Genomic DNA, 13,653 nt, shown 5'->3' on the forward strand with positions numbered 1-13,653 from the left:
GAAATGATTACCAGGAGTGCACCGCAAGTCACGAGACAAGATCTGACAGATCAGCTTCAGCTTGTATGAAATGTAGACATTTGAGTAGACTAATTATCTCAGACAAACACTGAACACCCAAACACTACAATGCTTTGTAATTTTCTCTCTAAATAAAACTTGTATCAGAGTGAAAGTAATGTTTTTTCTGCTTGTCATGAACCACCGATAATCCCAAACACCTCCCACCCACCCCCCACCCCACCCATCCCCCACCCCACCCCACCCCACCGGTCCAAGGTAAAATTTTCAAGCGTTGACCAGTCCGCAATGATAAAAAGGTTGTGGACCAACTGTGCTACATGGTCAAGAATTCTTTTATTATGTTGCTGTTCTGTTTTTGATGGAATCAGTGTTTGGTTGTTTAAGTCGACATGAAATCAAAACTGACTAAATTAACTTTGTCAGCTCAATGCTCTTCTTGAGGTTAATTAACATCTTTAATCAAAACCGAAACTTTGCTTTCCCTCTAGAATGGGATTCCTTCTGTAATAATGACATCAGTTTGTTAGTTTGGGAAGAATGTATTTGACCATTCCTCTCAAAACATTAACTTAGATTTACATTTAGTCATGTTAGCCGATGCCAAAGGAACTGCTGTAGGTGTGAAGACGATGAGAAACGCTAAACTACTCCCTCTATTCATAAAAATGCATTACAACACTGCAGTACAGTCGATAGAAATGACTATCTGTCTGACTCACAAGGACTTTAAAGCAATAACTCAATCAAAATAGAGAGTCAGAGATCCTTCGGTTTAGACCACAAAAGATGATATTTGGAAGAATGATGGTAACTGGTAGCCGCTGATTTTAACAGTATGTTTTTTTTTTTTTTTGTGGATGTCAATGACTATCATTGACCAACATTCTTCTCAATATTTTCCTTCGTGTTCAACAGAAGAAACAAACTCAAAGGTTTAGAACCACTTCAGGGTGAATAAACGATGAGTAAAATTTCAGTGCTGATACTGTAGACTGGAAGTGCATTTGAAATTCAACACTGTCTGACTACTCTACAGTAAGTATTACATTTGAACTTCAACTTCACAACCAGTAAAGACTGCATGTTCTATAAAGTATGAAGTAGTTATAATGCAATTCTGACATGTCACATCCTGTCACCATCATGTGACCTACCAGCATCGACTGCATTGTTTCATGTCCATTCATAAATTCTCTCCCACTTTAAGAGTTTGAGTGTGTTCTCTCCTGAATATAGCCAGATTAGTAGATCGAGTATTCAATGTGGGTGTTTTGTTTGGTCCTGCAATGTTGATAGGCAGTTCGGAGTGGTTGCTAGGTGATGTCTTACAGGTCTTAGTAAAAAGAGCTGATATTGTTGTCTCATCTCTCTCCTTTAATGCAAATGTGCTGGGGTGGGGAGGTGGGCTGTTTCAACATTCACCTGGGAAAAATCTGAGAAAAGTAATAGCACAACTCTCTTCAACAAGCCATCCGACGTGATGTATAACTCTATATAAGTCTGCAGCACAAATGGTGTGAGATGAAATGCTATCTCTACAAATTGGAAAAAGTAATAGTGAAGCCTACTTTAGCTGAGTCGATCTAAATAAATGGCGCAGAGGTAAATCGATTAAGTGCACAAATGTAACATCTCGGAAATTGCAAAATTACTTTAAAATTATTTCATGTTATTCCGAAACTGCATGGCTTTATTTTCTTCTGTGAAACAAACAATGTTTTTGAAGTTATTTATTTCTATATACAATTGAAGTCAGAATTATAAGCCCCACTGTGATTTTTTTTCTTTTTCAAATTAGTTCTAAGGAAGTTTTTTCTTCTGAAGAAAGTCTTTTTTTTTTTTTTGGCTAGAATAAAAGCAGTTTTTAACTTTTTAAAACCCATTTTAAGGTTAATATTATTAGCGACCTTGAGCTATATTTTTTTTTCTTCAAAATAAACCATTGTGCTACAAAGATTTGCCTTATACTCTAACTTTCCGAATTAACCTTTTTAATCATTTAAATTCAACTTTAAGCTGAATACTAATATCTTGAAAAATATCAAGTAAAATGTTTTGTTTAAAAATGTGCTGAAAAAAGTCTCATTTCTTTTAAACTGAAATTAAGGGAAAATATACTAGGGGGCTAATAACTTAGCAGGGCTAATAATTCTGACTTCAACTGAATGCAATAAAGGTCAACGAGCTTCTATGTAGTTGATTTTCAAAATATCTTACAGCTTAATTTTTTTGTGAAACAAATAATAATTTTATTCATTTATTTTCTTTTTGGCTTAGTTCCTATATTAATCAGGGTCGCCACAGCGGAATGAACCGACAACTTTTCCAGCAAATGTTTTATGCAGCAGATGGGACCTTTTTTTAGACGGGTGTATGCCTTTTCAAATCATGTCCAATCGTCTGACTTTACCGCATGTGAACTCCAATTAAGCTGCTGAAACATCTCAAGAATGATCAGTGGAAACAGAATGTACCTGAACTCAATTTAGAGCTTCACAGCAAAGGCTCTGAATACTTATGTACATGTAATTTTTCAGGTTTTTTTATTTTTAATAAATTTGCGCCAAATTAAAAAATTATATTTTTTCACATTGTCATTATGGGCTATTGTGTGTAAAATTTTAAGGAAAAAAATGAATTTAATCTATTTTAGAGTAAGGCTGTAACAAGAAAAATGTGGAAAAAAGTGAAGCTCTATGAATACTTTTCAGATGCGCTGTAAAAAGGTTTGGCACGGCACAAAAAATAAAATCTAACTTTCCCTTTAATCATATAGTTCACAATTACCTTTACTAAAAGCTGTAAAGGGCTCATAGTTTAACCCTTTTTTAATATTTAATATTAATATTATTGTTTTTTCTGAGTGTGCCAGTTTAGCTTCAGTTCGATTTTATTTTATTATAATGTGTTCAAAAGTGTTATTTTGGGGGCGTGTACACAGGTCACTGTTTTAGGGGCGTGTTGCTTCACATGAAAATAAGTTTCGACTTCCCACCCAACGTAACAAGGGGGCGGAGCCAAGAGCTTCCCCGCTCTTTGTTTGGCAAAAGACAAGCAGACACAGAGAGAAACAACATGAGTGAGAGAACCAGCATTCAGCCATACATGTACGACTCGGACACAGACCAAGCAAAGTACAAAATCATGTGTCTTTGAATAGTTTTACAGCCAACTGTTACAGCCAACTGCTAGTTTAAAGTTCCGTGATGGGTTATCGACACTAATAACCACGCACACTAAATTAACTTTGACTGAGGCACCAGATGTGCCGCTAAGAGCCACTACACGGAACACCAGGCACAATCACATGTTATTTAAATTAAAAATATTCAGATGGCGCTCTGTGGCGCGGCATATATATGAAGTGTCCCGAATCGTGGCCGATTACAGCGATCATGTGGTGAATGTTGATCTTGTGTTGAGCCCAATGAGCCTTACATCTAAAAATAGAGCAAGGGTGTTCCTTCAGTGACATCAATTTTACTCTGACGCTGAAAATGGCAGACATAAAACAACAAACTGAGGATATGATTGTGGCTGTCAATTAATATTGGTGGGCGGGGGGACCGCACTCCTACGTCAAGTTGCGGTCGATCTAAAAACCGCTCCAATTGGTCCACTGTTTTAATTGGTCCAATATGATTGTCTATAAACATGACCTACACATGTCTGTCCAAACAGCTTGCAAAGTAGATTTTTCACCATAGGTGCCCTTTAATAGCTATGTTTCCATCCAAAATTGCGAATTAACTTTATGCACAAAACTGGAATATCACATAAAAGATGTGTGAATAAAGCAGTCAAAAAGAACAAAATCATCACTTCCTGATTAACTGGCGCCAAATATCAACAGTAAAAACGGAATTTGCTGCGATAAGAGAAGCTGCGTGAATCTTTTCCTTATTTAATAAATGACTTGTGCCTCAGAAGAACCTGCCAAAACGTAATGAGGGCGTGGTGACGTTTTAAGGCGTAAGACCACAGCACAGACACACTTGACAATTCTGGAGGTCATTAATAATTTAATAACACTAATATTGAAACAATTAAAGCATTTTAGAATAACCAAAACAACATTTCAGATGTTTTACAATGTGCTCAGCCTGCTGGTTTGTCCATTAACACACATTTTTATCATCACATGATCTCTTCTAACAAACTCACATGACCATTTTTAATCCACATACTGGAACTTGCTAAGTAAAAGTGTTTCCATCATAGTTTATGCGCATCTTTTCCTGTCGAATAAAAAGTTTATCCTACTCAGTTATGCACATATGTTTTTATGTGCATCTCCAAAATATGCATACAAATAGGTGGATGAAAACGTAGCTACTGAGACGCTGGATGTATCAATCACTGTGATGTCTTAAAGTTGTATAAATCTGCCTATTTTTTAAAGATGATTGATGTTCATAACATTCACGCTGATAAAAGGTTAGCAGCAGGTGCCTGGTTGTGTGTGTGGTGGAGAGGGAGAGACAGGTGGAGGTAGCTATCATCAGACAGACAGGGATGGAGTGCATGTCTCACTGCGCACAGCACCAGCTGCAGACTTAACCACATGTGACTGACCCACTATAGATTTTCAGGAACAGGAGAAGGGCTTTTCCAGTTTTTATGAGCACGCCTGCACTGTTCATGCACAGAGGGAAGACTGAGAAAGCACGGCAGCTTTATTACGTCTTGGAATAAATGGTTTTAGAAAATTCTCACTCTCTTTCACACATATTGCTGTAGCTTATCAGATTTGATGAGAAAGGCATGTAATATTTACCGTGTATACCGTATATGGGTCAAAGACAAGATTTTCAAGCACAAAAACAAAAAAGCGTAACATACTGTAGCTTTAATTGTTTTTCATTTATTGTGCTGCTGTTACTTTTCTTTATTTTTTGAGTATAATAGACTGCTTTTTTACCATGGTTTACATAAGACTTCAGTGTAACGATAGTTTTTGTTTGAATAATCCCTCAGGCATATTTAAAACAAAGAACAACTGGTCACATATTAAAATACCCAATTGAATTGAATCACTGTTTAGTCACCAAAAACTAATTCATTGTTATTTAAAACCTTTATATGTTGCCTTTGCTGCTGTCCTTTAGCAATTTTCATTCATTCATTTTCTTTTCGGCTAAGTCCCTTTATCAATGAATGAACCACCAACTTATCTAGTACGTGTTTTACGCATTGAATGCCCTTCCAGCTGCAATCCATCACTGGAAAACACCCATACACACTAATTCACACACAAACATAATGAACAATTTAGCTTACCCAATTTACCTGTAGTGCATCTCTTTGGACCTGTGGGGGAAACTGGAGCACCCGGAGGAAAACCCACGACAACACGGGGAGAACATGCAAACTACACATAGAAATGCCAACTGACCCAATCAAGGCTTGAAGCAGCAACCTTCTTGCTGTGAGGCGACAACAATACCCACTGCGCCACTACGCTGCCCCCTTTAGCCATTTTTCAGAAGGAAATTTTGAACTATTTAAAATATAAACCAATTTAGTATGATAACTTATTGTTTTGTATATTTTAGTATGTCAAAATAAGTAATGTGTTTAGTTTTTGCATAAATATGTGTTCACTGCAAAAAAAATTCATTTGCTTTTTTGTATATAAAATCACCTTTGTGCATTTATTTGATGAAGACACCAACATGGAATTTTTGTCATTACATCTATACTAGTGCTGCACAATATTGGAAAAATTGGACATTGCAATATTTTATTTTTCTGTGATGTATACTATGATATACTGTATCTAAACAATTTCACAAAGTGGTTGAATAGCTCTATTTTGGAAAGGATTTATAATCACACTTTATTTCAGAGTTTAATTCTCGCTATAGGAAAACTATTATTTATGACTTTTGCTTCAATAAACTCTTACTTTGCTCTTTAATAGATATTAAGCTATTTTAGGAATTGGGAACTCACCATCCCAAAATTACTTTGAATATTTTAACCATATGTTTTATGATATTTGTATGAACAATTTAAGTAGTCCACTACTACATTTAATATGTTAGTTTTTTTTTTTTTTTGTATGTAAAATCACCTTTGTAAGCTCATTTGATGAAGAGACCAACATGGAATTTTAGTCTTTGACCCATTCGCTATTTCACATAAATACATACATTTATACATCTATACTAGGGCTGCACGATATTGAAAATATATGGACATTGCGATATTTTATTTTTCTACGATACATACTGTATCTAAATAATTTCACAAAGTGATTAAATAGTTCTAATTTGGAAAGGATTTATAATTACTCTTTATTTTAAGGTTTAATTCTCGCTATTACAAAACTAATATTTATGACGTTTGCTTCAACAAACTCCTAATTTGCTCTTTATTAGATATTAAGCTATTTTAGGAATTGGGAACTCACCATCCCAAAATTACTTTGAATATTCTAACCATATATTTTATGAAATTTAAATAACAATTTAAGCAGCCCACTACTACATATGTTTTTATTTATTTATTATTATTATTACCGTAAATAAAATCACCTTTGTAAGCTTATTTGATGAAGACACCAACATGGAATTTTTGTCTTTGATCCATACACTACTTCACATAATACATATATTTATACATCTATACTATACAATATCTATACTGCACGATATTGGAAAAATTGGACATTGTGATATTTTATTTTTCTGTGATATATACTGCAATATACTGCATCTAAAAAGTTTCACCAAATGGTTGAGTAGCATTTTGGAAAGGATAATAGTCACACTTTATTTTAAGGTTCAATTCTTGCTATTAGCAAACTATTATTTATGACTTTCACTTCAATAAAATTCTAATTTGCTCCTTAATAGATGTTAAGGTAGTTTAGGAATTGGCTTAGATGTAGAATAAGATCATGCCGATTATGTAGTTTTAAGCAGCCAATATCTCAATAACTTGCATGCTAATAAGCAATAATGAGAATTGGTGCCTAAAGTGTAATCAAAAGTGGTAATTTTGATTGAATGGGAAGCTTCTGTAGGGCACTGAATCATGCATAAAATGTAATAAAGAAACTACAAGCATAGATTAATGCAATAAAGAAAAGATAAAAGTGAAACCGTGCATGTTTTATGGTTTTGTATGTAAATATAAAAATTACATGCATATTGCATATCTATGCAGTGTGACTATTCCAGATGTGTACATTGCGATATCGGAGCTGAATTGATATATTGTGTAATCTATACCTATCTATTTACACATCTATACTCACTTCATGGAACATGGTGGAAATAAATGTGCAAAATTACTGACATTTTGTACTTCAAACTCAGTAATTTACACAGTCGAGAACAAGCATCACCTTACACTCAAGACTAAAGCAGGTGCTATGCACTTTCAGTCAGGACTAATTTAGTGCATGCAGGGTTTTTCACAAGACTTAGCATAGAAAGAGATTAAAAGTTAGTCTCCATTGGTGGTCTTCCATTCCACTGAGCATTATAATTGGACTCAACACCTAACCTCCAAACAGCGTGTTGAACTATGTCTTGCAGTGAAGAATCATTGTCAAACTTATCATTTATCAGTATAATAAGCAGCAGACCTTCACAGTGGATAAATGCAGTAGAACCAAATGACAACAAGTACAGCAAAACAACGTTATTTCTGGTCACTTAACTCCTAAAGACTTCTAAATGACTTCTGCACAGGAATGTTCACCACATGCTTTTAGCGAATCTTGAACACAAGGTTACTTATACATTTTGATTTACAAAAACATGCACAACCTTCCACCAACTTTTTTTATCAATTGAATTTGCCACAGGGTGTTTTAGTACGCAATTGCTTCACAACAATGTTTATTTTCTCAGGGCCATATGACATAAAATGGCCTGTGGAGTAAAAGTTCTACATGGCAGCACTTTGAGATGCAATCAAAGCGGAAACATTTCTGTTTTGCACAAACTGATTCTAGATAAATGAAAGATGCAATTCTTTTTACTGGCTTGAAGGAGACTGACTTTCTGTCTGGAGCTGTTTCTCTCATACTGTATATTCTGAGGCCATTAACAAACTGTTGATTTTATTAGAATCGTGCCAATTGCTGTATATATCAGACTTGGATGACCTGAAGGTGCCTATGGATGCAACAACCAAATGAACTGCAGTAACTACCAACAGTTGATCAATTTCAATAACTCATCTATTGTGAGCCTCAATCAGCTTTCATTCTAAGAAACCTACTGGATGCTTGCCTAAAGTCATTCCCGACAGTACACTATGACCTCAATGTGATTGTAGGCAAAAGCTGAAACATACTGCGCAACAACAACTGTCACACTGTATGATCCACATTTTAGCCCCGACTTTGTTCACAACTGACAGCTTTGACTGGGCATTTAAAGTCAACAATCTGTGTCCATTCTGACAACTTAAATTCAAATGATACCGTATAAACCAAAGCAAGACTTTGTGGCAATACTGTAAAAGCTTTTTATGATAATATTCAGATATTAAAGTGATAGTTCACCCAAAACTGGATATTCTGTCATCATTCACGCATTATTAACTTTTCACAATATTGTTTGATTTTCTTTTTTCTTCACAAAAGAAGATATTTTGAAATGTCTTGGAAACCTGTAAGCACTGACTTCCATAGTATTTGTTTTCCCCATTATGGAAGTCAATCATACAAGTTTTAAACATTTTTCAAAATATCTACTTTTGTTTTTAACTGAAAAGGGAAACACATAAAGGTTTGGAAACACTTGAGGGAGAGTAAATAGGGAGTAATTTTTCATTTTTGGGTGAGCTATCCCTCCAAGGTCTCTTACACACAAACACATTTTCAGCTTCTGTAAACTGACTCTCCATTCTATTTTGGCCTATGTATGAGTAAAGAAAAATGTTATATATTCATACAAATATATAGATTACAAATTACATTATGATTTTTTTTTTATTTCTTCCTTTGTTATCATTATACAGTAATTTGTTTTCATAATATTTTAAAAAGATTCATGAATGAGAATGGTCACACAATATTTTAATGTACAGTTTATGCTATCAACAAACCATAAACAAACCCCTAACTAAGAATTTTAGCTCAAACTAATAATTAAGTGCTTATTGATAGTTAGTAAGGTAGTAGTTAGATTTATGCATTTGGTAAGATAAGGGGTGCAACATGACATATTTAGCTCTGTAATGATCTGGAAAACCCAATACCCTGTCAATCAAGCAATGTAAAATACGATTGTACTTTATATTTGTTAATAAACTGTTAATATCTTAATAACAGATAGGTAATAATCCAATATTAAATTATGTACATAGTTACTTAGGCTAAAGTGTTACAGGGAGAATCAATAAACTGTGGCTAATCAACTGCCATTGAATGAATAATTTGCAATCATATAATATAAACAAAAGGCTAACTCTGACTATGAGTGTTTTAAAATGAAATATATTATAATAATTACAGAACTAAAGCGTGATAATGCAATCCAGATTACATACTAAAATAAATGTTTTCTTCTAGTAATCTACCATAGTACTGTTGTTTACACATCTATAAAACTGTAACTAATATCAGCATGATGACCACACTGAATCAGTGCAACATGACATATATAGCTCTGTAATGATCTGGAAAACCCAATACCCTGTCAATAACACAATTCTGCCCAGGAGTCGAGAAAGTCAAATAAGTCAATATGAAACAGTATAAATACTGTTCCTCAGTTTTAAGCTTTCGACTGCTGTGTTGGCCAAATCTATCACCACAAGCTAAGTATACACTCCAAATGAAGGAGGAAAAAATATCAAACATTTGACAAAACTAAAGGACACTAAAAATACATGTGAAGACGTTTCTTCATAACTATTGTCTTTTCTGATTTATGTTCCTATACTGCAACTAGAGCTGTGCGATTAATCTAAAAGTTGCAATTAGCTAATTGCAAGAGGCTGCGATAAGAAATATATATGTATTATTTAATTTCCCCTACCCAGAGCAAATGCATGACTGCCATCTGTCTTTCTAGCCAATTGAGTGAGCACACTTTTGTTTTGCCCAATCAGAATTGCGCAATCAATCTATGCAGAACACCTACAATATATATATATATATATAAAACAAACAGGAAAGCGCTTACGAGTGGGATGATGGCATTTGCCGCTTCAGATGCATTAACAGACTAATTATTATTAAAGTAAAACGGGTAATATGGGAATATTTTGGTTTCAAAGTCACAGACACCAAAGAAAAACAGGTAATTTGTAACCTAATTTGTAGCACCTAAAAAAGCACCACAGGAAGCTATATGAGGAGTGTCTTGCTAAAAAGGCAATTGAAAGTATTTGACAATCAATCTAGTAGCAAGCAACAGCAAAGTACAATTTCAGGATTGTTTCAGCTGTTTGTTAATGTAGTTTGCTGAGTGTTCTGTATTAAAATAAGCTACACTATTTCCCAAATGTGAGTTCAACGTGTTTACAGAAAGGTAAGGTAATTTCATTTGTGCTTAATGTTTGCTCTAGAGAAAAATGGGTGCTTAATTTCTAAATATTTAAAAACAAATTTGAATAAATTTTTAACTTAAGTTAATATCTTTTCAGTTCCTTTTTTGACTAACACTTACTGCATTTTTGCTAGATGCTATGATACAAATTATTGAGCTGAAGCTTGACTACAAAAATTAAATCGAATTTGCAATATGTCAAAAAATAAATAAATAGATAAAAATCGCAATTAGAAATTTTCCCTAAATTGCACAGCCCTTACTGCTACAGAAAGCTTTTCTATACTCTCAGGAATTTAAAATGGGCAAGACTTACTTCAGAACTCAAGAGTTAAACCAGAGATGAGCGTAGCACCTCACTGCCTCAAATAATAGCTCAAATGCCATGCTCAACATGTCCTTCCTGTGACCACTACTAAATAATCACCACCAAACTACCCATTATTCCTCCTGAGCACACGGTTTACATGTGAGAGAGCCTAGGAGGGTGGGCAGGCTAACGCTCAGCTCCACGGAGCCCCTGGTGAGCCCTCAAGGCTGTGAAAATGCTCACTGAAGATTTTGTAAATCTAGCTGCAATGGGAAATTAATGAGGTAAATCCCAGGGGGTGCTCCATCAAAAGTAACTCAGGCAACAACACAACAGGCAACAGGACTCAGAAGAGGCTGCCTAACCAGCGGTGAGCACCATATTAAACAGCAAATGCTTAAAGACACCCTTTTTTGTAATGACTCTCAGTGTGTAATTGTGAATAGTGACAAAGTGGCTGTGCTTGACTTACAGGACTTGCAAGAAGCAGTTTCAAAAAAGTTGGAGTGTAAGGGGAGGACATGAGCTCTTCGCCATCTGTAATAAGATGGCCGTCACAGGTGCACGTTAGTCGAGACGTTGCGGGGCTAATTCATCACTCTCCCTTTCTCCTGGCAACAGCTACATCTTTTACTCGCTACTTATATGTGCAAGATTCCCCTTCGGACATCTCTGACAAGTACAAAGATGTACAGTATGCCAAATCGCCATCTCTGTGGTAGTTTTATAAGATTGTAACTTCTCTATTGGCCTACAATCTTTGTTTTTACTTTAAAAAATGTCTGCAAACAATATTTTCTGGCTGTAAAAATTAGTAGGTAACACTCATGATTCCATAATAACTTGATATATGTCGTTTGGAGGCTGTCAATTTATATAATTAATTTTGTCTGCTGAGAAATTGCTTCTGATTTTCTGTGGTGTCCTTGAGCACAATTTAAATAAAACTGATATAAAATGGATATAAATGTGTTATATGCTTACAATTATTTATTAAAAAAACAATGCACTTAAATTGATATGAATAATTCTATATGTCTTATCTGTTTCACTTTTGATTTCTATTGCTGTTTAGGTACAGGCAAGCCTGTGTTTTATTTAAATCTTGCCTAAACTGAATGTGGAGTTGGTGGCATTTCTATTAAGATAAGCTTTCACTGGATGTTGTTTACTGATGGTTGTGATAGCATTTTTCTTTCCTGCAACACGTTGGGCACCTGCTGCTTTACTTGCATTCATGAAACGTGCCAGTAATTCAACATCAACACCTCCCAAGTGTATAGCAAAGACTGAGAGAGAACTTGCCAAATCTCACAACATTTCAAACAATTGATAAACAGCTTGCTTGTATAAAAATAATATCTAGTTTTGATATATGTGGCCTTTAAAACGGAAGAGAACATGCTTTGTAAAGTATGACCTACGTAGATTTAAGTTAAATACGTGTTGTTATTATTAACTGTACATTTAAGGACTAAAATATGTGTTAAAAAATCCTAAGAATCACATATTTTCAGACTGATGGAAAAAACTGTTAAAGAAATTACACAACACACGTCTACACAAACCATAAAAGCTATTTTCTCCTCAAGGTAAACATCAGCCCAACGCCACAAGTCCCTTGTCAAAGCTGAATGTGAAAATGAAATGTGGGCGTAATATATCAATATATTAATCATTTGGACTTTCTTATGTGCACAATTATGGTTCGTGTACGGAACTTCCCACACCTTGTCGTCGTAGTCTGCGTTTCCTGAGGCCGAAGATTCGCACTTTGGAGAAGATGTCGACCAGGTTCCCATTGCAAAGCCCTTTATTCTTATTAGGGCTTTTTCTCCTTCTATTGGTGGATGGTCGGTCTATATGCTGCTCCCGTGCCTGTCTCTTCTGGCGGATCAAACCGCTGGCAATCGCCGCTGCCATGTCTCAAAAACAGGGCTGTTGAACTCCTTACACACAAAGCACAGACAACAACAAACCGCCCGATCTGTCTCAATTATTGTCCCATTTTTGCGACCGTTCGTGCGCTCTGCCCTCTGAAATGCACGGATGATGATCAAAGATATCCACACATCACGACAGGCGAAATAAGACACTGAATTAGCATAATGAATACAAAGGTGAAGTGTTACTCAACTGTCCGTATTTCACATGTTCTCCAATTATCATGTCGCGGCTCGCGGGTTACTTTTCATTGCCGATTTCACAATGGTTTTTAGAAGAAAAGAGACAGAAAAAAATATCACATGAGTTGCCTGGCTCCTCCAAAATGCCAAAATGTATTCACGGCACGCATGAGAGTCTCTCCGATCCGTCACTTTCCCTCCTTTATTTCTGACCCGGTCCTGATGAAATTCAGCACCCTGGACAGCGACGTCCACTCGCGGAGTCTGAACAAACAAAGCGTTTTTCGTTCTGAGCTGTCAAGCAGAGAAACGCGACCACCTTCGTCTCCAAGGTGGAGCCCTGCGACTACACATATTCATATGTCTCACATATTCACCAAGTTTAGCAGATATCCACGCCGGTTCTGTGTAAACGTTCACTCATCTTGAGTATAACCGACGGCGTAACGACGGAGACTTGAAGTAAGTTTACGCGAAGGTGTTTATTGTTGATAAGGGATCTCCTCAGACGATCACTCCCCATTCAGTCTCATGTTCTAGGTCGCGTTGTTATTCGGTAACGAGACGCGTTTTTTCCTTTTCTAAAGCAGCATGTCTTCTGAGGGAAAATGTAAGTAACACCGAGCGGCTCCGGTGAGGATGACGTCTACCCGGTGTGACAGGAGCGAACAAATAA

General features: G+C 35.7%; 2 protein-coding genes across 8 annotated transcripts in view; one reads left to right on the plus strand and one right to left on the minus strand.

The window, feature by feature from the left end:
* The window catches only part of clybl (citrate lyase beta like), a 760,714-nt gene that overhangs the window by 735,405 nt on the left and 11,656 nt on the right, over positions 1–13,653 (plus strand). The window lies entirely within an intron of this gene.
* fgf14 (fibroblast growth factor 14) overlaps positions 1–13,653 on the minus strand; it is a 216,247-nt gene that overhangs the window by 67,409 nt on the left and 135,185 nt on the right. The window contains exon 1 of one of the 7 annotated variants that reach the window (NM_001012382.1): positions 12,582–12,774. The exons of the other annotated variants lie outside the window; for them this stretch is intronic. Coding sequence (NP_001012382.1) covers positions 12,582–12,774 — 193 coding nt within the window. Of the gene's footprint in view, positions 1–12,581; positions 12,775–13,653 lie in introns of those variants that run through there. 7 annotated transcript variants of the gene reach the window in all.

Source organism: Danio rerio, chromosome 9 (genome assembly GCF_052040795.2).
Source record: "Danio rerio strain M-AB ecotype USA chromosome 9, GRCz13ab, whole genome shotgun sequence".
In the NCBI taxonomy this organism is placed as follows: Eukaryota; Metazoa; Chordata; class Actinopteri; order Cypriniformes; family Danionidae; genus Danio; species Danio rerio.